Source organism: Sciurus carolinensis, chromosome 1 (genome assembly GCF_902686445.1).
Source record: "Sciurus carolinensis chromosome 1, mSciCar1.2, whole genome shotgun sequence".
NCBI lineage: Eukaryota > Metazoa > Chordata > Mammalia > Rodentia > Sciuridae > Sciurus > Sciurus carolinensis.
The window spans coordinates 159,217,324-159,244,632 of record NC_062213.1 but is presented as its reverse complement, the minus strand read 5'-3'; the positions used below and the strand labels follow the sequence as shown (position 1 = coordinate 159,244,632).

The 27,309-nt window shown below is 36.1% G+C and overlaps 1 protein-coding gene across 1 annotated transcript in view; it reads left to right on the top strand.

The window, feature by feature from the left end:
• Patj (PATJ crumbs cell polarity complex component) overlaps window positions 1-27,309 on the top strand; it is a 357,561-nt gene that overhangs the window by 147,663 nt on the left and 182,589 nt on the right. The window contains 1 exon segment of the mRNA XM_047564312.1: window positions 5,339-5,438. Within this exon segment, the coding sequence (XP_047420268.1) occupies window positions 5,339-5,438 (100 nt within the window).

Sequence of the window (27,309 nt, the reverse complement as noted above, 5' to 3'; positions counted from 1 at the left end):
GTCTGTATTCAGTAAGAATCTTGTAGGAGCCCAGAACTGCTAGCAGTCAGTCTCTTCAGCTGAGTTCTTCATTACAGAGGAAAACAGCTGACCACTAAGCTGACACTGTATGAAATCATATCCCAGTCTACATCTCCATTATGGGATGGTGTTTAGCGGCTGCATAATGCTCTTTGCTATTTTTCTTTTCTCTGAAATCACATCTCATGTGCCAAGCCACTTACTGCATTCTGTAATGATGAAGCACCTGCGTTCCAAGGGGCACATGGATGAGGGCAAAATGTAGAAGAATGAACAGAAATGTAATTAGTAGTTAATAGAGATGTGCCCAGGGCACCGTGGGAGTACACCCTTTCCAAAGTCAGGATGCTCAGGTAATGACTGATCCATCTCTTCAAAAGTTCCTGTCATCAGAAGAAATTCTTTTATATATTATTCTCTTCTTAATATGAAAGCATTATATGTTCTCTAAAATTATGGACAAACCAAAAGAAGGCAATAAAAATCACCCAAAACTCATTTCTAACAGGTGTAAGTTAGAAATAGAAATTTTAGCTTGAGGTCTTTTCCATTAAAAAAAAATTTTTAAAGAATTACTAAAAAAGAATCAATTAGCAGGTCTCAAATAAATTCCTTGTTTTTTGTTTATGCCTCATTTCAGTATTTTCTGACCTATTTTGCCTTATATAGAGCTTGAAAGAATAGGCAATCAAGATCCATAGATCTTGGCTATAATCCCTGCTACTCCAGAGGCTGAGGCAGAAGTTTGAGTCCAGCAACTTAGTGAGACTCTCTCAAAATAAAAAGGAATGAGGCTGTGACTCAGCGGTTAAGTGCCCTTGGGTTCAATCCCTGCTACAAAAAAAAAAAAAAAAGGTAGAAATATTAAAGTTTCATAACTATTTTGCATTTTCTTTCCTTTTTTTTTTTTTTTTTTTTTTTTACAGTTTTGTGTATTCTGTGAATGGATTTCACAGCTGGGAGATTTGTTACTGGAGAAGTAGTCCTCAACAATTAGTTAACTTCATTTTTTTCCCCCAAATATCAAATGAAAATATTGTCTTCTGACAGAGTTCCTAAAAATGAATTTTATTAAACTTATGAAAATGTTAGACTTATGCATTGTAAGTTGCTCCTCAATTTACAATTGGGTCATGCCCCAATAAGACCATAATAAATTGAAAATATTATAAGTTGAAATTGCATTTAATACATCTAACTGAACATCATAGCTTAGCCACATGGTGTACTGTAGAGTATAGTTGCCTCTCCTTGTGGTCCCATGGCTGAGAGCTGTGCTCGCTGCTGCTGCTGCCTGGCTTCTGAAGAGAGTGCTGTACCACATCATGTACCCTGTGAAAACGTCAAAATTCAAAGTACAGTTTCTCCTGCTGGTGTATTGCCTTTGTACCACTGAAAAGTTGAACCATCATATGTTGGGGACCATTTGTACTTAAAATGAGAACATTTTCTTTTCTATGAATTACAACTCTGTAAATTTGATGTTTTGACATTGATCTGTTCCCAGTAAAGATCTAGACTCGAGGTTTAGAGGGACCTTGTGAAGACACTTTACAAAGAACAAAATGATTTCTTGTGAATCTCCTGATGGCACTTAGAATATTTCATTATATCTGTGATCTGATTATTCTTAATAGCAACAAATAATTCAGTGTACCATCAGTGATGTTCCTCTTTGTGTTAGGCCTTCAAATTGGCTGATTGTATGAGCTTTGTATCACTGTGACCGAAATACCCAACAAGGTCATCTTAGGGAAAAGTTCCTTTGGGCTCACAGTTTCAGAAGCTCAGTACAAGATTGTCTGACTCTATCACTTAGGATCCAAGATGAGGCAGAACATAATGTTGAAAAGACATGGAGGAAGAAAGCTACTTAGCTCATGGCAGCCAGGATGCAGAAGACTGAGGTGCTGGGGACAAAATATAAACCCAGTCATGCTCCCAGTGACCTGTTTCTTCCAGTCATGCCATCTGCCAACAGTTACCACCTAGTTCAGTAGTCCTTTCAATAATCCATCAAATGGATTAATCCACTATTTAACTGATAGTTCACAGTCTAATCATTTCACCTCTGAATGTTGCTCCATTGCCTAACATGAGGTTTTTTTTTTGTTGGTGGTTGGGAGGACATCTCATATCCAAATCATAACACTGATAATATTCAGGTTAATATGTAAGTATTTATTATATTGAGATATATTTTTATACATATACATTTGAGTACATACCTAATACATAATCATGTGGGTATCTTGTAGCGTTGTTATAAGTATTTTTATAGTCCTGTATATAAGGTTGTTTATAATCCATGCTGAGACCAAGGAGATCAGGAAGAAGGATAGCCATTTCTAAATTCTCAAGTCACTTTGGCCATGCAAATCTGGATTATTACATAAAAATGCTTCTGAGTCGATTGCTGTGAAAATGGGATTTTTTATAAGGCTGGCACATCTAAAGTCACATAGTTTCACTTTTCTGGAAATTCTTATTTCAGTAATGTTTATCAGTCTCTCTAGGCCAATCAGAATCTTTTTTTTTGTTTTAAGAAACATACATCTACTTTATTAATATACTAAAGATAGGAAAATATTTTATATTGAACATGAGAGATGAGGATATTTCTCACCTACAGGCACTCAGAGAGCTGTCAGCTTCTGTCCTACTGTTTAGACCCAGAAATGCAAAAACCTAGCTGGTCACACACCTGCAATGCTAGTGACTTGGGAAAGAGGCAGAACTGTAGGTTTGAGGTCAGACCCAACATCTTAGGCCCTAAACAATTTTGTTAGACCCTGTCTCAATAAATAAAAAAGGCTAGGGATGTGACTCCGTGGTTAAGCGCCCCCTGGGTTCAATCCCCAGCACACACACCGCCAGAATGCAAAAACCCACCAGCTATCTGTCAAAGCACTCTTCTTTGCAATAGACACAAGACATTTTCTAGTATAAAACCGCAAACAGGCAAAGAAAAAAGAATAACAAGCATGCTGTCTGTTACCTCTTAGCCCACAGGGAGTAGATTCCTACAGAAGCTTCCATCAAATGCTGCTAAGTGTGCAGACTATAAAACCAAATCCATTTTCACTGCTACTAATGGGAAATAAGTTATAACCCAAGTACACAGAACCAGATTTGATCTATCAGAAACAAAAACATAAGAATTGGAAAATTTTTTTTTAAAAAGTAAAAGGAAAAATTCTGTTACTACTTGGAATTTACTGCAGGAGCCTAGAAATCACGTAAATGGATTTAAACACCTCATGAATTGCATATCTGAGGCATCACAGTTTAATTGGTTCTGGAAGGCGAGTCTACTTCAGCATCTCAGTGGGACTTCCAAAATTGTCAAAGTCTAATTTAAGAAAAATAAGTAAAATGTGCAGGTGTCAGGTATATATTTAACTCATCAATGAGGGAATGAGCTAGTAAGCCTGGTGCAGAGAAAATTGAAGAGAGGGAAGTCCTTACAACTGCTGAAAGAAAGAATACTTTGGATTCCCATTTATATATAAAATTGGTTAAAGTTGTACATGGCAAAAAAACTGCAATCTTGGGAGTTAATCTTTTCTATAGGACTAAAGTCATTGGCCCATCTATCAGACAAGATTAATATGCAGGACTACTGAATAAGAACCATTTGCATCAGTGTCATTTTCTAAAAGTTCATCTGTCAGGGAGTCCGGGCAGCATCAATGACAAGCAGTTATTTAGTCATTCAGCAAATACTATGTTCCCGGGGCTGTTCTCAGTTGAAGATGCCACTGAGTCTGTCTTGTGCTCTACCTTCATGGGGATGGTCATGACCTGGACTAGCTGGCTAGACCTTGCTACCGCCTTCATTACCACAGGGAGAGCCCGATGCTGCCCACACCCTTCTCCAATGTGTGGCAGAAGAATGCCTCAGGTATTTGGCAACCCACATTCAGACAGTAGGGAGGTCTGGGTATACTTATAAGAGTGTTGGTAGAAACCAATCAAACAATGTGTCATTTCCCCCTTAAATATATTTTAAATGCTATTAATAAAAATTCATACCCCTTAATATTATTTTCAAATCCAACTAACCTTGTTCTAGATGTTGTCTTGGTCAAAGAATAACCTTATTCCGAGCAAAAGGTTTCTTGAAAAGAATTCATTTGCCTTTACTCTCCATTTCACTCCCGTGCTTTTTTTCCACTCAGAAAAGTTAAAGACAGAGATCACCCTTCTGTATTCTCTTGTTGCTTAACAAGCATTTTGTATTTGGCATCTTTTCTTCCTTCATCACTCTTGCGTTTTATGCATTTCTGAATTTCCTCAAATGTGTATAATTGCTTCTGTGGTTAGACACTGTATTAAATAAAAACGGGTAGGTGTTTTCTTCCGTGAGTCTCAAATACTGGTTTCTCTTCAGAGAAATTCATCGTGTGTCTACACCGTAATGGAGCAGGCATGGTCTACTTACTGAAGTCTATCCTGCCATTAGTGGTTTTGTCATATGAAGGATAATTGAATGTACTTTATTGAGGTCCTGTAGCAAAGCAAATCTTAATCCAGTTATGTTGGTATTCGTGGAGGACTCGGGTATATCGGCTCCTATTCTTCAGAGCAGCTTGGATCTCACTATAAAGTTTGGCATGTTTTATTTTTCTCCACGTTTAAGAAAATGTCTCCATACTGTGAAGGTAATCTGATCATAGAGTTTTTTTTTCTACTTCAGTTATCTATATGAATCAAATATTGATGCTCTATATCATTGGACTATAAACTGAAACCATACAGAAATAATTATCACAAAGATTTTTTTTTATATATATTAAGATGTGTCTTGGTCATCTAGAGACAGATGAATACCTTTTGGTTAGAAAACCTGGATATTTCATTAAGTATTTTCTTAAGAATGAAATCTGTAGATTCTATAATTGAAAAAAAAAAGAATTATAGAATTAACACCTTGAGCAGTTTTTACTTAAGGTTTATTTTAGAAATGTCTTTCATTTGAATTGTTTTGTTAAAGAAGATTCATCTCCCACAATGTAAAGAAAATGTACATACTTGCCTTTTCACTGGGAAAGAATACCTTCTTCTAGGTGGGTCAGCAGTCTTCATAGGTGTGCTTTTGAATTTCTGTTTTCTGTGTTCCTGTGTTTATATCACAAGAGTCACCTTTATAAAATAATGTAAGTATAAGAGAATAAATTATTTGTTTTTGAATCCTTGAATTATGACTGCAGTTACCTATAGTCAAATATTTCCAGACCATCTTTTTATGCTTTTTGTCAGCAAGAAAAGGATTATGCAAAGCAATTAAACCTTCTCTCAAATTTTGCATCTTCAGAGGCAAGGAACAGCTCCACCTCCTATGAAACTGCCACCTCCTTACAAAGCTCCGTCTGTGGACAGTGATGAAAATGAAGAAGATGATGCATTTACTGACAGTGAGTTCCTTTATGTTTAATAAGTGCAGGATGTATTAAATTATGCCTTAATGACTGCTGTACATTTTTCAAATAAAGTGCAGGGGGAAGCTTAAAAAATGTGCGTGAACATATGCAAAAAAAGAAAATTTATATTTGAAAGTTTTGTGACTGATTTCCTAGGCTTTTCTCTTTGACATTGATAGAAGGAATGCTGAAGGAAGCTGTTACACATTATTTTACCTGTATTCCCTTCCAGTTTGGTGATTTGGTTGTTAATACAAAAATGCTAAGAAGTCCTTGGAATTCTGAATTGGGCATAGATGCCAGCTCTTGATTATTTACCTTACTCAAAGTAATGTTGATATTGCTAATGCAAAATTACAGGAGGCCCACCAAGTCATATTCAATCCTTTGGAACTCATTTCACAATTTTTTGTACTAATAGTATCAAATATACATTCATATTTTGTTTGAGACTTTATTCAAAAGAATTTGCATTTCTTTTGTGAATGTACCGTATATGTAGTTAGACCTGATTGCTAATGTACACAGAACTTCTTAGGGAAATGAAGAAAATGTTTTAAAATTAGTAGTGATGATAGTTGTACAATTTGTGAATATACTAAAAACTACTGACTTGCTTATTTTAAATGTGTGTGGTTTGTGGAACACCATAATACAGGAAAAGGTTTTTCTATAATATATGAAAAGATTTTGATATAGAAATTAAAAGTTAAAAATTCTGGCTTCAGCATTTTTTAGAGTGTAACTTTGAGGATGCCCTCTTTTATAAAAAGGGTGTAATAATGTTAACTACTTCATAGGGTTTTGGGGAGGATTGAAATAAAGCAATATGGTCATTAACTTGCCACTTAGTATTCAATGGATACTATATTACACCTTTTATTGTTGTTAGTAATAATTATTATTAAGTTAGCTTTTTAAAAATATAATAGCAAATACATAAATAAATAGAAATAAAATGCAAAAGTTAATGAAACTGCTGGGAGAAGTGGTGCACCTGTAATTCCAGCAACTTGGAGGCTGAGGCGGGAGGATGGCAAGTTCAAAGTCAGCCTCAGCAGTTTAGCAAGGCTCTCAGCAACTTACCAAGACCCTTCTCATAATAAAAATTAAAAAGGCCTTGGGATGTGACTCAGTGGCTAAGTGTCGCTGGGGTCAATCCCTGGTAGAAAAATAAATAAATAAAATAAATAAATAAATAAATAATTGAGTTGACTTTATAAAAATTTGATTTGACCTTTCAATTTTACAAGCCCATTTTCATGTATTATTTTCTTCATTTATTCACATCTTGGTTGACTATCATCTGCCTTTTAGTAACAGTATTAAGTGAGTCTGCTGTTCAATGGGTAAAACACAGCTCCTTTTTCATTGGTGGAAGCACCAGCCAAAAAGGGAGGGCACAAAGACACAGGGATGAAGTTGGATGTGGACTCTGGTGATGCGATTCTCAGCCTGTTTGGAGACTCCGTCTGAGCTTGTTCTGTCGTTCTTCCTTGTTCTGATAGGCAAAGGCAGCTGCACAGAATGGCAATAGGTTGTTGACTGTTCGTAATTCCTGGCTGCTAGAAGGCAGTGTCACCTCATTACTGGAAAACCTGGTTTAAGTGTGCAACCAACGCCGTTCCAGTATTGGTTCTACTACGCAGGAGCTGTGTGTTCTTGGACAAGTTATTTAACTTATTCAAGGTGCACACTGGTTATCAATAAGGGAACTAGGGACTGTCATAGAATAACCTGCCTCATAGGATTGTTGTGAAGCGTGAAAAAACTGAGTGTAAGAACTGTGATACCTGTTAAGTGCTCTGGTTGACCAGTTGCCAGGCATTGTTCCAAGGCCTTTACGTATATTATTAACATAGCTGACGTAATAACTTTGTGAGGACTCTAATTATACAAACAAAGAAACAAGTTCAGAAAAATTAAGAACTGAGTCACAAACAGGGAATAGGGTTCAAACCCGGGCACTGTGACTCCAGAGCCAGTACCATTGTCTACACTTGTTACTTAAAACACATTACTGTAGCAGAAATAGGTACAAGTGATGTGGGTTCTCCTGTGAATGGCACTTACAGGCCGTGAGAAAGGTCACGCATCTTCTCCTCCTCCTTACTGTGGCAAGCTCATGTGTGTGTCACATGCACAGACACACATACGTGGCATCATGAGGCTCAGGAAATCTTTCCATTTACACTGAATACATAAAAAGACTATGGTACCTTCTGACTTCAACTTGGGACATTTCATAGGTTCTCCAACAAACCTATGTGGGCTGTATAGGTGACTCTCTTCTCCATTTATTTTGGTCTCTGATGTTTTCCTTCTCAATATACATTATTCCTTTCCTGTTTTACATCCCTTTGATTTCACTGTTAACCTCTAAAAGAATTTGAGCCATGTTGGAGTATTTCTTGAGTAGTTCACATTTATAATACAGGCAAGCCTAAAGTCTCCAGCCACTGTATATTTCCTCTGGGATGGATCTCGTGGGTTTTTCTTAGTTTTTTAATTCTTACTAAATTAATATTCTGTTTATCTGTCCAAAAGTGAAAGTAGATCAGGTCACTGTTTTATCAGATTTTTACTGTTTGGTCTGAACATTTCTTTTTAATAGTGGTGAAATGTGATTATATAACTTAACTGAGGTCCACAGCTCTGAAGTTGATGGCTGAACTTCAAGGGTTAGGCCCATGGCCCTAACCTTTATTAGAGAGATCACCAACATGAGGTACACATCACTTTAAAAGTACTAAAAGTATTAAAAGGCTGTTAGTTGCTTACTTAAAAAGTTTATCCAGTCAAGAAGTATTTGTTGAGTGGATGTCACAGGTGGGCGGACACTGTTCTGGGTGTTTGGGATGTGACAGGGGATATGGTCGTTCTTTCATTAACTGATATTCCAGTAGGGAAGGAAGACTGTAAATTAGACAGTTTAATGATAAACATTATGAATGAAATAAAATAATTGTATTTAAATAAATAGCATGTAAAATAAAATACCAAAAGGTAGAATGAGAAAATAAATGCCTCAGATGAGGCAATGTGAGGTAGGATGGTTAAGAAAGGCCAAGATAAGATCTAAGTGACAAAGGTCTGGCTCATGGAGTTATCATATAGATAAAGTTTGTCGTTGGTGTTTGAACTGTGACTCAGGGTAACATAAAATTTTACTTAACAACTCGTGAATCAACTTTATATCATGTGACAGAATATTTGAGGACACCCATTTAAAGGAAGAAAAGTTTTATTTTAGCTTACAGTTTTAGCACACAGTGACTTGCTTTGGGCCTCTGGTGGCCCAGTACATCATGGCCAAGGAGCTGCTCACCTCATGGGGGGAGGGAGAGAGAAGAATGAGAAGGAGGGGGAGGCCCACATCCCAGTATCCCTCCAGTGGCGTGACTGCAATGACCTTAACTTCCTTCCACTAGGCCCCACCTCATAATGGTTCCACCAGTTCCAACAGGACCTTTGGGGGATACATAAAACCCGTAACATACTGATGTAGATGCACACACACACAGGAATATGCACGTATACTAAGACAAAAGAATCTCAAAATATTGCTTACCTTTATAATGTGATGAATTTTATTCTTTTTCTCTTATTTCACTTTTTAAAATGCTGGTAGCTCTCACTGCAGGTCCAACGTGGGCAAGGGAATGGGTTCCTGTAGAAGGGATGGGCTGGCTGCGAAATAACAGCTAAGAAATTTATCATAAAGAAAGGAGACAGAATTATCTTTTGAAGCAGGTGCATGACCGATTGAGCCGTCCATAAGGGACTTGCTCTAACCAAAAAAATGGAACCCTGCTTTGTTTATTTATGGCAATATAGATCAAAGGGTGCTGGGGAGGAGCTTTTTCCGTGAGAAACAGGATTCACTGGAGTTAAGCAAGCCATTTGACTCTAGCAATTCGAATCCACTTCTGGGGCCTGCATTCAAACTCCAGTGGTGAACCAACCTCAGGAAAACCACATGCTCCAGGCAATCTCAAACAGTTTTCCATAATTGTGAATTACTGAAGCCAGATTTCTCCAATAACTCAACTAAGCTTCGGGGTTTTTTGCAGGTCATAGGTGGTTTCCCACAGGTAGTATATTTCATGACTAACAGATGAATTGTAGCCTATAGTATGAAAAACACCAATCTAGATCACTGGTTTTGAATCTTCTAAGTGCATCAGAAACACCTATAAAGCTTGTTAAAACATTAATTTATAAGCCTACTCCCAATTTCTGATTCCCATTAATTTGCATTCCTAATTAGTTCCTCAGTGGTGCTGCTACTTCTGCTACCCAGGAACCACACTCTGAAAACCATCAGGATGCTGAACTCATGCTGATAAGTATTCTGTGTAGATAGCAAGGATACCTGAACCCAGCACCTACTCTCTGAGATAGTAAAGGAGCATTCTAGCATAAGAACACTTCCGGATTATGAGATTACATGACTTGTGAGAAGGAAATATTTCAGGAAAACTTCTATCACTTAATCTTGAGGATCAACTGTGGAGTGCTACTGAGAAATTGAGGAGATTAGAGACATAAATGTAATCATTGGATTTAGCACCAAGGAATTGATAAGGAAGAAGGGAAAGGTAATACTTGATAAAGTAATTATCTTTTAAATTATGGTAATTAAATGTTCCAGTCAGCATACAGAGTATGGTATGCAATAGGTGTTTATATTTTAGATATTTTATTTTGTCTTGTTTAACATATTTTATGACACAATAGTTTCTATATCATAAGAAATCTTACAATCATCAGTTGAACCGAAGTTGCTTGAGTTTGAATTAAGAATTAGGAAACAATTGGGCTGGGGATATAGCTCAGTGGTAGAGCACTTTACCTAACAGGCATGAGGTCTGTGTTCAAACCCTAGCACTGAAGGGGTGGGGGGATTAATTATGAAACAATTAAGAATTAAGCTTTTACCTCATCAATACTTAGCAAATGACAAAATTACCATTGTCAAAGGTAATGGTAATGCAGGATTTGTCAAAGTTATGGGTTGAAGTTGCAGAATATTTTTGCTGACTTCATGAGAATAGCCTTAAATCCAAAACTAAAAATGATTGCCTTGTCAAGGACTTAGGATCACTAAGGACATGAAGAGATCACTTGGTGGTTCACTGTCCTATGGGGACTTTAAAGTCTTTGTTTCTCACCTCACCCCTGTCTGGTCTCCTACCCAGATTTTCAGTTGGCTCTTGGAAACATTTTAATATAAAGCATTTTTCCCACTAGCACTTTAAATCTTTTCACCCGGATAAAACATTGTTTCCTTCAAGACTGACCTTTTACTTTGTGTTCTCTCTTAGGTGAAATCATTACTAGGGGTTCTCATCTCCCCGCACCAGAATGAAACTTCTGTTTATTATTTCTCTTCCTAACAATGATCATAAACTCGATCACTCTTTATTCCCAGTCTCTCTCACATTTGTAGTTTCCTTTACATTTTTATTGCCACAATTTTAGGAACTTTCTGAGTATGTACTGTATGCCATACATTCTCCCTAACTCTTCAAATACATTCTTGATACTTAGAAGAGCCTTTGAAAGAGATACTAAACCTGTCACTTTCAGCTCAGTGTTTCCTCTACAAAGCTTTGCCTGACTCCTTAATACAGTACAAATTCCTGCATTTTTCTTCTATACCACTTAACAACAATGTCGATTTTCATGTAATTATTAGATTAATATCTGTCTTTGCCTCTAAAACCTTTAAGTTCCATGAGGCTAACGACCCTCTCTGTTTTGGCCTGACACCTTATAGAAGTTCAGTGTTTGGGACAAATGAACAACAGGGGTATGTGACTTTCATGGTCAACAGTGGGGATGGAAATGAAAAGGCAGGTTTGGTGGTGGTGCTTCAGAGATACCTTTTCTGCTGACCTGTGCTACCCTTCAACTTTCAGAACATTCTGTGCAGAACAGTTTGGCGTCTCTTTCTCAGTAGGCAGTTCCCCAACTTATCTAAACTTTGCCACCCCTTGGGAACGAAGTCTAGAGAAGTCTCTAGCTCCGTGAAACCCAGCTTTGATCTTAGAGGTTAAATGCTTTTACGCCAGCCACATCTTTCTGACTTTTGGGCATTCTTTCTTTCAACTACATCTCCAAACCACAGGGAGCATCAGGTTTTGGAATGACTTTTGGTAAGATATGAGGGAGATCAAAAGAAGCAATGAGACTCATACAATAGACTTGATTCTCCACTCAGATGAGGACCTAGAAACTCTAAGTGCAATTGGCCTGTTTGTTGTGCCTGGGCTTTTAAGTGGAGAGCACAGATGTGTGTGGAGCCCTATCCCAAAGGAATTCGGAAGTCCCTTGTTTATACCTTAATTCCTGAATGAAAGACTCTCTTAGGTGATTTGCTCTTCTACCTTAATTTTTTTTTTTTTTTCTCTCTGAAGGAACCTGGTTTAAATAGTGACTGTAATACATCGTTATGGGCTTTGTCACAGACTCTCCTACTCAATTATGTTGTAGTGGAATATTTATATTAAGGGTATATTTGAGTTATAAAACGTAATGGTAAAATTATCCTATGATCTGGCGCACCCAAATAAAAATTAAATTGCCAATACCTTGTATCATCCTGATTTATTTTAATTCTTATTGTTTTATTTCAATTATTTTAAAAGATAAAGTACTAGATAAGACCTTCTGAAATGTGGTTTATTACCAAATCTGTTACTTGGAGTCATGATAGCTGTAAGTTTAGTGAAGATGACTTTTTAAAGAAAATTTTAGCTGGGCGTGGTGGTGCACACCTATAATATCAGTGACTCAGGAGGCTGAGGGCAGGAGGATCGCAAGTTCAAAGCCAGCCTCAGCAAAAGCGAGGCACTGAGCAACTCAGTGAGACCCTGTCTCTAAATAAAATACAAAATAAGGCTGGGGATGTGGCTCAGTGGTTGAGTGCCCCAAGTTCAATTCCCGGTACTTCCTCTACCACCCCCCAAAAAAAAAGAAAGAAAAAGAAAACTTTATTGAGATATAGTTTATATGCCATACAAGTTACCCACTTAAAGTATGCAGTTCAGTAGCTCTTGGTATATTCAGAGTTCACCCATCACCACTATTAATTTTTGAACATTTAGCACATCCTTATCACACTGTCCTCTATTAGTGTCCTTATTAGCAGTCACTCCACATCATTGTATTTAAAATTCTTTATATGCATATATAAATATTTATATCTTAACTTATAAAAAGTCTTTTTAGATCATGATTATGTGTTCCCATGGAATGAATGGAATGGTTTGGGAAACCGTGTCAAACCTCCTCCTAAAAACAAAACAAAGAAGAACTTTATTCAAGTATGGAAGAAGATAAGGATAGTTGCTAGCCCAATTGTCTTGAAGAATCTAACAATGCATTAAACTAACCTCCTCTCCCTCCAATAACTAAATATTTTTTTAAAAATAGGAAGAGAACAAATCACAGATGGTATAGTCATCAATCTCAAAAGTTCAAAACCTAAGAATCCTTTAGCTACCATAAGTAAGGCTGTATATAAATTATGCATATGAAAAAAATCAATATTATCTACTTAGAAAATATAAATTTCTTAGTGGCAAGAATGGCAATGAATAGAAAACATTTAGGAATTCTGCAATTAGAAAGTTAAAACTCAGACTGGGGACCTAACTCCGTGGTAGAGGCACTGGGTTCAATCCCCAGCACCAGAAAAAAGAAAAAGAAAAATGTAAAAGTCGTGGAAGTGGACCATAACACCTTGAGTCACTTATTAACAGGGACTGTGGTGAAAGCTATAAAGCCACTCCCCAGAAATGTGTGTGCTGATAAAAAGAAACATCATCACCCATGTGGGGACACACACATACACTATTTTGAGCATCATTTACCCATTTAGTGGAAATCTTGAACCCCATTTAAGACTTCCTAGACCACAGGTTAACAACCCCTATTGTTTCTCTTTTTTTTTAAAAGAAAACCATGGAACCTAATTTAAGAGTATTTGAGGAAAATTTGAACATACTATTTCCTCAACTGGAAAACTAAGACTATAGATTTAAATAATATCTAAGTTAGTCTATAAGTTTGTTGTAATTTGAATTAAAATCTTTAGTGGTATGTTTTTTAAAAATACGATAACTTGATTGAGAATTTACTTGGAAATTAAATGCTAGACAATTTTGGAAAAGAAAAGTAATGAACAGAGGATTTTGCTTCTCTTAGTATCTGAATCTTTTCTAAACAGATGACTTTCAAAATCCATCTAGAGCTTGTAGATGTGAATGGCAGTGTTTTCTCAACCTTGATACTGCTACCATCTTGGCTGGTTAATTTTTTGTGGTGGGAGTGGCTGTCCTTTGCATTATAGGATGGTTAGCAACATCCCAGGTCTCTGTAGTACCCTTCTTACTCACCCCGGTTCTGACAGCTCAAGACATCTCTACTTATTTTCATCTTCCCTGGTTTAAATGGAAATAGGGATTCTACTGTCACTTATTGTTTGGGGTATTAAGGAATAATCCCATACAATGAAGAATTATCCTGTCCAGAGCCAAAAGTACTCCTGATTAAAAACATTGAAACTGCGGTAACTAAATCACTGTAGTATTTGCATTAAAAGTAGTCCACAAATAGACCCAAGTATCTGTATAGAATTAATATAAAAATACCTTTTTGAAATAGTGAAAATAAGTTAGATTATTAATAAGTGATGAAGTATGTAATCATTTGGGGAGAAAACATAGAGTTCTTCATTTCTCACCAAAATTACAAATTAATCCCAAAAGAATTACTCTAATTCTAATAACTGAAAACATAAACATACTATTAAAAGTGAAACACATTATTATCTCATGTACATGTATGACTACATGACTGATGTGATCCTGCAATATGTATAATCAGAAAAATGAGATTACACTCTATGATCTATCAAAATGTATAAATGCATTCTACTATCATGTACAACTAATTAGAACAAATAAAATAATTTTTTAAAAAGTCTACATAAGATTTTAAAATAGATATATGATCATAATTTTTCTTACATAAAACTTAGAAAGGATGTATACTTATGTAAAATATATAGAGAGTGAGAAAAAAAAAGATGTCCAGTAATTAAAAAACAAAAATCAGACAATATGTGAAACAGATTTGGGCAACAAGTACAAAATGCTTAGTCTCTAATAGTGAAAGAAATATAAAGTAATATGAAAATTGGATTTTTTTGCCTATTAGATTACTTAAGGTTTTTAAAATTACTGTTAATCATTTTGGAGAGGTTGTAGAAAAGTATGAGTTCTTATATGCTGTTGTATGAATAAAAATTCATTTATCTCTTTTTGAAGACCTATTTAGCAGCATAGTAAAAAAGTTAAATGTGCAGATTTTTGGAATAATTTAGCTTCTAGTGGTATTTCCTAAAAATTTCACTGTCCATGTGAATATACATATATATATATATATATATATATGCATCTACAAAGATGGTTTATACCAGCATTTTTCACAATTGACCATTATGATATATGTTATATGTACTTACTGTATAATACACTTGGACAAGGCCACCCAATATCAAGGTACATCTCTTTCCTTTGGTTTCCTTATTTTTAAGATGAGGATGAACTCTTACACAGGGTTTCCTGCAACTGATTAATGTATAGACCATGTTTATATAAAAAGTGGCATAGGTCTGAGGATATAACTCTGAGGTAGTATGTTTGCCTATTGTGGAAGAGGCTGTGGATTAGATACCCAGCACCAGACATACCCACATACACAGTGACAGGAGTGGCCCAGAAATATCATGAACTACTACTTTTTATTTTTATCGATAGTAATATAAAATTTTTCAGTGTGTGCCAAATGGCAGTGTCTGCCATTACAGAATTAAATTTCGGCATAACAATATATTATAAATTTAGTGGTAAAGTGCATTTATGTATGCATATATACCTGGCACCAAAAAAGGAGATAGTTTTATCTGAAATTATTATAATTTAGGTTTTAAAAGTCATTGTTAATACTTCTTTAATACTGTCCACTGCTGGTCTGCTCCCTGATCACCTTTGTACACTTGCACTATTATTATACCTTTACTTTCAACTAAGATCACTAGAAGAGAAAGATATTTCATTTGGATTATTTCACTTTTTTCTAAAAGTTTTTCCCTTCCTATTCTTTATTTTCTGTAGACTTAGAACGGATTTTTCAAAAAAGCATTGACATGATTGTGTAAATGTTTCCTTCCCAGGGAGTTTTGATGTTGTAGTACAGACATTTAACTTATACTTTATTTACCTAGTGTAGGAGGAATATGCAGGGAAAAAAAATTAAGCATTATACCTTAATTTATTGATCAATTGTAAACATAGTGAGCACTTATGTCATGGAAAGAGATTTTTCATTCCAGGTTATGTTGAGAATGCTCACCTAGGTAGTAACTGGAAATCCAGTGTCAGTCACAGTTGGATTATGTCATTGGTACAGTTTCACTTTAATGCCAGCCATGCTGTAACTGGGTAACTGATCCTGCATTGGTTCAGAGGTACCCAAATGATGTCAAGTATCTTTTAGGTCTTCCAAAGTCAAAATAGCAGGGTTTAGCCAAATTCTAGGTCCCAAACTGAACTTTTATAGGATCCCTAGCATTTTTTACTTGAAAAGAAGTACAGAAGAATGTACATCAAACTACTTTGAGAAGGAAAGTTTGAGGAAAAGTAACTTGCAACTTTATTGAATTCACTCAATTTTTATATAGCAAAAATGTGCTTATTTGGAATAAAAAATCATTTTTATTATTTCAATAATAAGAAAAAAACAACTCAATTTTTTAAAATATGCAAAAACTTGAAATGACATTTTAATAAACATGTAAATAGTTAATAAGTACATAAAAAGTGCTTAATATCATTAATTATTAGGGAAATGCAAAGTAAAACATCTACCAAAATGGTTTTAATTAAAAAATAGGCAACACAACTAGAACCCTCATATACTGATAGTGGAAATGTAGAATAGTGTGATCACTTTGTAAAACAGTTTGGCACTCTCTTAAAAATTTAAATACAGTACAAGCTTCCTACGCAACCCAGCAATTCCACTTTTAAGTAGATACCCAAGAAAGGTGAAAATATGTGTCCTCGCAAACACTCCTCCATGAATGTTTATAGCAACATCATTCATAATAGGCAGGAACTGGAAATAAACCAAATATTCAGCAACTGGTGACTAGGTAAATAAAACGTCATGTATCTATACAGTTGAATACTATTCAGAAACAAAAAGGAGCAAAATACCCTTGCTCACTCTACTAAGTAAAATATGATGCAGAAGACAACATGCTTCACAGTTCCATTTGTATAAAATGTCCATAAAAAATATATGGAGATGGAAAACAGCCCCAACTGGGGCTGGGATCAAACTTGATGGAATTTTGGTGGGTCACACAAGTCTGAAAGTCCACTCAAAACCATTTTACGCCAGGTGCAGTGACACATACCTGTAATTCCAATGACTGGGGAGGCTGAGGCAGGAAGATCCTGAGTTCAGAACCAGCCTCAGCAACTTAGTGAGGCCCTAAGCAACTCGGTGAGACCCGTTTTACACTTTAAAAAACTTTTCAAAATATCTCACAGTTGAACATGAACTAAAGAATCATATTGGTAAGGGATGGTTAAAACTTACGAAAAGTCTACGTTAAGAGGAGGGGAGGGCTGGAGTTATGGCTCAGTGGTAGAGCGCTCCCCTTGCACATGTGAGGCACTGGGTTCAATCCTCAGCACCCCATAAAAACAAGTAAATAAAAAGTGGAGGGGAGTTGTCAAGTGGTAAATTACCTTAGGAAGGGAATTACAGCGTATAGATCAACATCTTCCTCAGTGATGGGACTTGAGAACCTTCAAGCTCATTTGCAGTTTGTCTCATTTTATAGTTGAGAATGAGACCAAGAATGATTAATTTGTCCAGAATCACAAAATTAGGTATTGATGAGACCTGGTCTAGGACCCAGGTCACTGGGTATGTAGGGCCACACCTGGGTTCTCCCTGCCTTCCTCAGTGTGCCTGGCCAGTTTTTAGCGTAAAGTGAACTCTTGAGAAACAAAGATTTATTGAGCAACTAGTAGCTTTTTATTGACAATTTGTCTTTTTTTTTTTTTTTATCACTGTCTCTGTGGTTGATCTCTGCCTTGCCAATAGATGTCACTACAATCAACAGCAATTTACCAAGCATTTAAAGAATGTTAAGAATGTGCACTTTAAATTCATAAACAGCATTAATGATTTCTACCAGTCTTTACATGTTCATTTTTACTAAATTATTTGCTCTTTTTCATTATTATTTTTGGACAGTGCAAAACAGGAAATTACAAGAAATAAAGGCCAAGATTTAATTTTTTAGTTTTGTGTAAATTCTTTTTCTCATTTCCTGCACAGTTAATCATCTTTTTATGGACTCTTCATGTTTATAATTAAGTAAAATAAGTAGAATTTTAATTCTAGCTCTATAAGGGGAGACACCTGGTGAAGTTGGGCTATTTTAGCATTTTTTTCATTCTGAAAACTTTTAAGTTACAATCCTTGATATAATTTGAATGCATTTATTGTACTGTAAATAATAAATGTTCAGTACCTTTAAATAACATTTAAATTATGTTCTGGTGTTCTTGACTATTTTTTTGTATTACTCCTGATACAGTGATCAGATTTTTTTTTATTCTACCTTTTACAGAGAAAGGTTTGGAGATGCTGCAGTAATTGATAGGTAATTCTAAAGTAATTGCAGTTGGTGATAAGCTTATTCAGGTGTGCTGAAGTGGGGCTGGATATGGGATGCAAGATAGCATTTTGAGTGAAATTTAAGGGACCTCAATTATTTTTATAGTGATTTCTCTGAAGCTATGTGTATTTTTTCATATTCTTACCTCTCAAAAGCTGACTGGAAGACTTGACTGCCTAAATGGAATCTTTACTGTGCATTTAAAATGTCACTGAGACATAAATGAATCTCACTAGGGGAGATGGCATGCACCAGTGTCTTTGTTACAGACAGGATTCAATGCAGGGAGCAGTAAGGAAGAGAAAAGTTGATGACTGTTCCCCTCACTTCGGACAGGCAGAAATCAACTGCTGTCTCCTTTTAATTTGCATTAGAAAGATGCCACTACTGTGATGCACTGTTTCTCAGCAGGAAACTAGGTCATTAAAATGATATTAATTGGAGCTGGCCACAAAATAAATGGTTGCGTTTATATTGCCTCCTGTTCTGGAATAGAGCTATCGTCCTGATGTGAGCAGGGTAACCGAGTGTCAGTCGGCGGCGGGAAGCGTCTGAGGGTCAGATGTTGGAAACCAGGAATTTGGCTTCTTCCGGCAGACTTTTCCAGGCAGCTTTCACCTGCTGACAGATGTGGCTTTAGCTTGAAGGCTAGCTTGAAATTAGCGTAATTGATTGTGTCTCGTGATGGAAAGACTGACAGGTTGCCCTTAAAGAGAATAATATCTGAGGGGGAAAAATAGGCCCAAGGTCGTCAGAAGAAAGAGGACAGAGTCCGTGGTGAGGATTTGAGCTGCTTCCAGCACTGAATGGTTCTCAGGAATGCAGATACCCTGAAGGGAGCACAGGTTCAGCAATGGTCCAAGGGGGTTTCCCAGGTAAGATTCTGTTGTCTGCGTGATCTGTGGGGCTTTCTGAATGCAACCTGGTGCTGATTTCCTGCTGGTGCAGTGTTGTTTAAAGGTTTAAACAATAGTAAGCTAAGGCATTTATCTTAAGAAAGGGAGGGTACATATGCATGGGCAAGGTGAATGTATGTTAGAAGCAAACCTCTCCTGTTTCTTTTCATATGCATTATAGCTTGTAATGTCCTTTTGATATTTTTGAAAAGTGGAGCAGTTTGTCAGACTATCAAGAATATACTGGTAGTTTTGGTGCCAAAATTCTTAACACTCTGTTCATGCAGTATCCTCTCCTTTCAGAATTCTAAGTGAGGAGTAGTTCTGGACATTTATTATTATCATTGTTACTGTTTGTGACTTCACCATAATAAAAAAAAAAAAAAAAAAAAAAAAAAAGAAGGCAGACGGTTTGCATCAGGACAAGCTTATTCTGATAAATTTAAAAAACTGACCAGTCAGCATTTTGTTGTAAATGAAAGCAGAATAACCATAGCAGTAAGCAAAAATTTTTACAATTTTTCTTAATTGTAAAATAACACCTTAACTATTATTTGCCAATTGTAATTGAGGTTCCATTCATCTAAACCTACAACTTAAAATTCATTAGGGGTGGGGCCTTGGCATTTGGAAGTGTTACCAGTGACTTATTTTTTAACATATGTTCTTGAAATTGTTTCTAGATTGACAATGTAATTTTATGTAATGGGGCACGGAGTGTATGCTTCTGCTTTGAAAAATTATTACAACCAAAGCTGCTTTTTATCACAGTAAGATATAGAATATTTAGACATAATAGAGGTCTTCTTGTTTAAGCATTTTTGCCCAAGGGAGTCAATTGTAAGCTGGGAGAGTTAGACATCACATTATAGCCTTTCTTTTCCTTTTCAGCAGTGCACACGCAAATTAGGTTATTTCTACTGCAACAGCAGGATATATGCTGCATTCCTGATCTAAGCTAGCAAACCTTATTTCTGACCGTGCTGTCAAAAAACTCAAGCAAGAACTTTTTTGTTTGCCTATAATATAATTTCTGAAGATCTTAGGTTGAAGGTCCTGAGCAGTAGTATCTAGTACCCAGTGCTGTGATTTTGATTTAGAGAAAAGATTATAGCTCTTAAGTGTAATGCGTCACAGAGTCCCTGTAGTGACAACTGTCTGTATTGTGTCTACTGCAGTTCTGTGATTGGAGTTGCTTGAAGTTGTCTGAATGTCAGTACTACTTCTCAAACTCACATTGACAAAGCAACCACAGAAATGAGCTTGAGTATTCGTGGATCTTATCCGCTCTTCAGACCCCTAGAGCGATAAGCTCATTATCTTTTTATTTTTGGCAGTTTCTTGTTTTTTTTGTTTTTTGTTTTATTTTAATATCTGTTTTTCCAGATTATAAGCCCAAATGTGCTCTAGTTTTCTCTGGATAACGTGCCATTTATGACCACTTCCATAATCTCTACCTCACCAGTTTGAAGTTTTCATTGTCCCTGCTTTAAAAATCACAGTAGAACTCTCAGGAACCCCCACCACAATTTTCCAGAAATTATTTTAAAGTATGTGTGGTCTTTAGGAATTTCTGTGTGTTCTGCATTTTATCAAAATCATATATGAACTCATTTTAAAACTTATGAACCCTGTATACATGTCTCACAGTTGACACACTTAGGTATCATGTGTGGCATTTTTTCACTGCTTCCGCTCAGGAGTAAAGTTCACGCTTTTTATGTAATTATCTTCAGCATTTGTTAAGTTACTGTGTGTGTGCACATATTTAATACCAAACTAGTTTATGCTTTATAATATTCTTATGTCTTAATCTAATATGTTCACTGCTTCTGCATTCAGTTAATTTAAAAATCATCTTTCTACTTTGTCTCTCTGATGCATCTTGCAAATAGTTACATGTAGTAGACTGATAAAGGATGAGGTTTCATCTGCAGAAGATTTACTCTTTTTTTGAACTTGCATGGAAACATGCTATTTAAATGGGCTTATATTGCTTTGATTTTAGTAGTTTTATGCCATTTTACAATATTTTAATTTTGCCTTTATGAGTACAGGTTAAGGGGCTGGGGCTCTAGCTCTGTGGCAGAGCACTTGCCTAGCATGTGTGAGGCACTGGGTTTGATCCTTAGCACCACATAAAAATAAACAAATAACACAAAGGCATTCTGTCCATCTATAACTACAAAAAAAAAAAAAATTAAGGGCTGGGATTGTGGCTCAGTGGCAGGGTGCTTGCCTAGCATGTGTGAGGCACTGGGTTCGATTCTCAGTACCACATAGAAACAAAAAAAATTAAATGAAAACAGGCTAAGCATTTATCATTTTAATTGATGTAATCCAGAACAAAGAATTTTGTAATTTGAATTAAGGAACTAATGTAACAAAAATTAAGTAGCATTGAAAGTTACTTCCTTGTAGAGACATTTGGTAGAAAGTATGAAATACCACTTCTGGGTTTCAATTTTTTTTATTTAGATAATTATGTAGTTTTTAAAACATTCATTTATCTTCTTTCTTTGTATTTAAGATATGCCTGGATTCTGAGATAATTGCATAGGGTGAAGAATTCATGTTTTATATTTTGAATGTATCTCCAAAGTCAGTTAATAGCTACTAAGTTTTCTAGGGAAAGCTTCCAATGGTTTACCCAGGGGTTGGTGAAAATTTGACACAGCCTGGGTTCCAGTGGTGATATATCATCAAGGAGTCCTAAAGGCATGTTGAACAGTCCTAAGCCTAAGGGGGAGAAATACACCATCTAACATGATTTTTGCCCTCAAGAAGTTTATAATCTTTCTAGAGTGGGGAAACATGTAAGCACAGGAACAAATGCATCGGCAGGTGTTTTGGGAGGAGGCTGAGTGCGCAGAGTTGACAGGGTTGGTGTCAGAATGGTGACTCCAGCCTTTGGTATCCACAGAGAGCCCGGCGTGCTATAAGCAGGGGCTGGAAGGAAAGGAAAGAAACTCCAACAAGAGGGGATGGGGTGAGATGGAATTGCAAAACTTTAACATATTTTTTGAAATAGTAGTTACAGTGATAAGTCAAGGAGACTATACTTTAGAACCCTGAAATAAAATTTATAGTTTCATTTATTTCCTTTTTGAATATTTATCTTTCAGGCACTATGCTAAAAGCTTTACATGTATTATTTTCTTCAATGAATATAATTTTATGAGGTTTTTTTTTTTCTTTCTAATTATTTTGTGGGTAAAATCTAGAAGACTCCAAAAACTGTATTTTTATCAACTTTTAACTGTATGTATATTTTCAAGTATCTGCTCACATAATCTATGCCATTTGCAAAACTAGATTGACTACTATTCTCTTTTGGCAATTTATTTTTTATAGCCACTCTTTGGGCAGATAGACATGTAAGTAGAATTCTTACCCCTATAAAGCTTGTTGAAGTTCCAAATTATAAAACAATATTCATTGTATTCTTTGGCAAACCACAGTTTAATACTGAAAATTTCCATTTAAAAGGGAAAAAAAGTCACAAGCCAAATGAGGCTGAATTGGAGAGAAATACAGTCATGAAGTGTGCCTGGGGTCTCACAGGTACACCTCACCATGGCAGCACCCAGCACAGTGTGAACTCGGCTTCTGTGTGTAAACAAATTTCTCTTCCATCACTGAAAAATTTCTACATTCAGAGGAGAAACAGCAAGTCTTCTGATGCTAACCAGATGGGAGTGGGGGAGTTTCTAGGTTTAAGAGAGATGAAATTTTGAAAAATTGAATTTCAAGTCACTCAGTATTTTAGGTTTATCCTAGATGAGATGGAAATGTGTTCATATTTTGTGAAATGTTTCAAAGTGCATTTGGGTTTTGGCTCAGCTTTTCCTGTACCTGCCTCAAGGTATTCAGTATCTGCTGTCTAAAATCTTACAAAACCCTGTGCAGACACAAGAGCATGCTGGGGGTAAGAAAGCAGCATCTCTCAGTTTCATGAGGCAAAAGATCATGGCATATATCCACGGTTTAAGAGAGAGAGACATTTGTGTCTAATGGGTGGCCTGCTAGCTGCCCAGCTATGTGTTCTGGTGAATACATCTGATGCTTCTTGGAAATGTTTTGCTTATATCTGCAGGGATAAAACATGCCCCGGTTATGGCTGCTTATCTATGCTGGATGAAGCCTCTGAAAACAGCTCTTTTGTTCAGAATTCACTATTTTGGTTCTTTAATGGGGAAATATTGGGTTCAATTTATTGCTAAGTCACTTTCATAATAATTTGCAAGTTATCTAGTTGCCTGTTTTGGTTGCTCTTTAAGAAGAACCAGTATGGCGGATAGATAATCTTGGTTTCCACAGATCACAGAACCTACAAAACCGAACTTCCTTGTCTTCAGTCCCCCTGGAATCTGTGACTTCCACCTTGTCTGTGCTATTCTTTCCTTTTGTGTTTAATACTCATTTTCCCTTGTGAATATGGCTATTAATGTCCTTACAGTGCTGTGTTGAGATTAGGAATATAACTTTTGGTCTATTCTGTATAGCAAGAGTTTGGATCATTTTGGATGTTCCGTAAATGGTTTGTTATGTTTTGGGTACTGTGATTGAACTCAGGGCCTTGCACATGCTAGGCAAGCACTCTACCCCAGACTATATCCCCAGTCCCCAATAAATATTTTGAACTCATAAGAAAAAGCCATACTTCTTTGTAACTTAATGAATATTCATGAAAGAATGGCCAAATCTATTCAGTTTATAAGTGGACATTCTTGGAACTGTGGCTCAATAAGAAAAATGAAATCTTTCTAGCATCTACATGTATTGCTACAAAGGTTCTTTGGGGGAAGAGAGTTAAGAGAGGGTAATAGGGAGAATGGATAAGATCAAAGTATGTTTTATATATATACACATACATACATGCATGCATGAAAATATCACAGAAACCCATTGTTTTTATAATCAATATGTGCTAATAATTTTTAAAAAATGAATTGGAAAAAAGTATATTTTTATGAGCCACACAGTACAGTGATAGTATAAGTAAAGGACATCTCTCCTAGTAGACCAGGGGCTTTACTTGGAAAAAGTTTTTTTTTTTTTTTTTTGTATAATCATAAAGGATTATACTATGCATTTGGGGAAAGTGGGCAGTAGAATGATAAGCAGATGAGGTTATTTTCCTGCCCTCAATCTCTAATATGATTTATGCGTTGCACCATGCTTGGCAAGAAACAGGTTAGTTTCTTAATCAGTTAGGAAAGAGTAGCAGTCTTTTCTCATTGTAACCAGTGAATATTTGGTGCAGGGCATGGCCAACTGTGTGTTTCCGTTTTTTGGTACCAGGATTGAACCTAGGAGCACTTAACCACTGAGCCATCTTTTTTATTTTGAGACAGGGTCTTGTTAAGTTGCTTAGGGCCTCACTAAATTGCTGAGGCTGGCTTTGAACTTGTGATTCTCTTGCCTTAGTCTCCCAAGCTGCTGGGATTATAGGTGTATGCCACCATGCCTGGTGTGTTTTTTTAATTATAATCTTATTGTAATCTTGTTGTATAATCTTATTGCCACAGCCATTATTTTATATATTGTCTGTGATGCTTTCAGGCTACAAAACAAACAAAAAGGTAGTCAAATAGTTGTGACAGAGACTATATGGCCCACAATTCTAAAATATGTACTATCTTATTATGAAATTCTCTAGCAATTTCCTTTTCTTCAAACCAACTACTTAATAAAATTTTCCTGGTGATTAAATGGCAAAAAAAATATGAAGTATTTAATACATTGCTTTTTACCCTCTAAAAAGATGAGTTAGAGAATGTGTGTGTACACACACATACATGGATTTATCAATTGAGAAATTTATTCTTCCTTTGTGCAAGATGGAAAGTTGTTACCTTTATTGTGGTATGCTCTCAACTATGAAATAATTTGTTTACATGGTTATTGTGACAGTTGGTGATATACTCATTATTTCTAATTCTGTACTTGGATACCATACATTTTACCAACTTAATAATTGGTTAATTATTTAATTTTATCAACTTAATAATTGGTTAATTGTTTAGGTTTCTCTATGGTATGAAAATGTTAGCTAAGTTAATTTGTAGTTAAAATATGGCTCTTTCTGGTAAGCAAAAATATCAAACACTAAGTTATCAGATCAGAATATTTTAATGTAAAATATATGTCATTGTGTTCTTCTCTACATACTTGCTTAATATTTGGGAAATACCTAAAATCTAAAGCTTCTCTGGTTAGAGGTACTCTGTGATTTGAGCATTGGAAAGATTTAGCTTGAACACTTTTTCAAGATTTAAGCAGTGTCTTTTGGTTCATTTGACATTTGGTTATTCTGTCCTTGTGTGAGAAACCCATTGTGGTAGAGGTGCCTGAGCTCAAGGCTCGGGTTAGTTTGTGACCAAGTGGCCAAGCTACTGACCTTGTCTAGAGCTGTACTTTCTTGTTCTCCAGAACAAGTATTAGACTAAATCATCATTAAGATTCCTTAAGAACCAGTGATTTTTAGAGGTAGGCAATGTTCTCTTTGGTTATTGCAGACAAAACCTTGAAGATAACTGTTTTCAGTTAATAAGCACTAAGAGCCTAAATTTGAGTTGTTTTAGCCTTAGTCCATGAGGAGTTCAGGAATTTTGCCAATATCTGGACTTCCATGTATATTTGGAATATATGGGTTTTCTTGGGAGGAGGGGGAAGGGGACATTCTTGTCTTTATTATATTATCCATGAACCATGTATCTCAAGACAGGTGAAACAGCACTGTTCTATAAAATCAGTGAGGGAAGGATGAGTAGATGACACTCTGAGTCTGCATAGACCAGCTAGACCTCTACATTACAACATGGCATTTTTGAAAGGAATGAGTGGGGTCAGCAATTACACAGCAGGTAGTAAGTACATACAACATTTTATTTCCTCAGATTAGTTGAAGCTGCAATAAAACTTAAGAAAACTAAGTAGATGAATTTTCAAACTTTAGGAAAGTGAGAATTTCCTGTTTTATAAAGAATTTTGCCACTACTTCCAGAATGGTTTTGTCACTGGGTTTCAACATAGTTCTTTGTACTGTGTTACTTGACAATAATTGGTTAAGGTTGAATGAAAGAATAAATAATGTTTGTAGAGTTTATTCAGTAGCAATATTGGTTAGATTTTGTTCTGATGAAAATCTAATCATCATTGACTCTATGTAAGTCCATATCATCCGTAACTTGGTGGTTCAGGGATTGTGATCTGGAGTCACTTAATTTTAGACCCAGATCTTCTCTTCATTCAATTTCTCTGAACCTCCTTCCTGAATGAGAAGCCTGTGAAAGCATCTCCCTCACTGGAGTGTGGTGGGGACCAGGTGGCTCACTCCATATAGAACACAGGACCTACTGCCCTGTCACCTACCTTTCCCTATGCCTTCCATTGTGCAGATCTGAACTCAGCACAATATTTTTAACCTTTTTATAGAGTACAATTTTTATAGAGAACCTTTTGAATCCCTCTTAATCTTGTAGCAATCTCCCAAAATCTTGATGCCAATTAGAAAAGATCATTTTAGTGCTTTTTTAGTGTTCTTAGTTTCATTCAGTTCCAGATAAGGGGGAAACACTGATTTCTGATAGTTTAGTTTTAGCGTGTTGCATCTTCATCCAAATAGGCAGAGTTAAACATAGAAAAAATTGATATCATATAATAGTACCTAAACATTCAGATGAGAAGGAAAGAACTGCCAAGGTTATAGGTAAGCTGTCAAAAGAGTCTGAAGCCTCTTGAATCATCTCTTTACTACCATTAATTCTGTGAAATATCCAGATCTGTGTCTTTGTGTGAACCGGAGAAAGCCCATCCCCTCAGGAAGATCCTGATAAAGGACACAGGTAAGGTAAAAGGTCTTTGATCAAAGGAAAAAGAATCCAGTATGTCCTTTGGACGTAGTATGTCACAAGGCCAGAGGTCTGTGAGTGGCACATGGAATAGATACCAGCCACCACTCAGTGTCTCAGCCTGGTACCTTGTGCAGTGGACTTGCTGCAAAACCAGACATGGTTGGTTGTATTACTAGACCTTCTGAGTCTTAGTCCTTTGACATCTTGCCCATTCCTTGCCTAAGTATAAAGTCAAGAAAAATTATCAGAAGAGATTCCCAGGTGTTATGGATATGAATGTGACAACGTAAGTACTCCAGCTCATCTTCCATCTTCTGTTACTCAAAAAAGAATCCTTT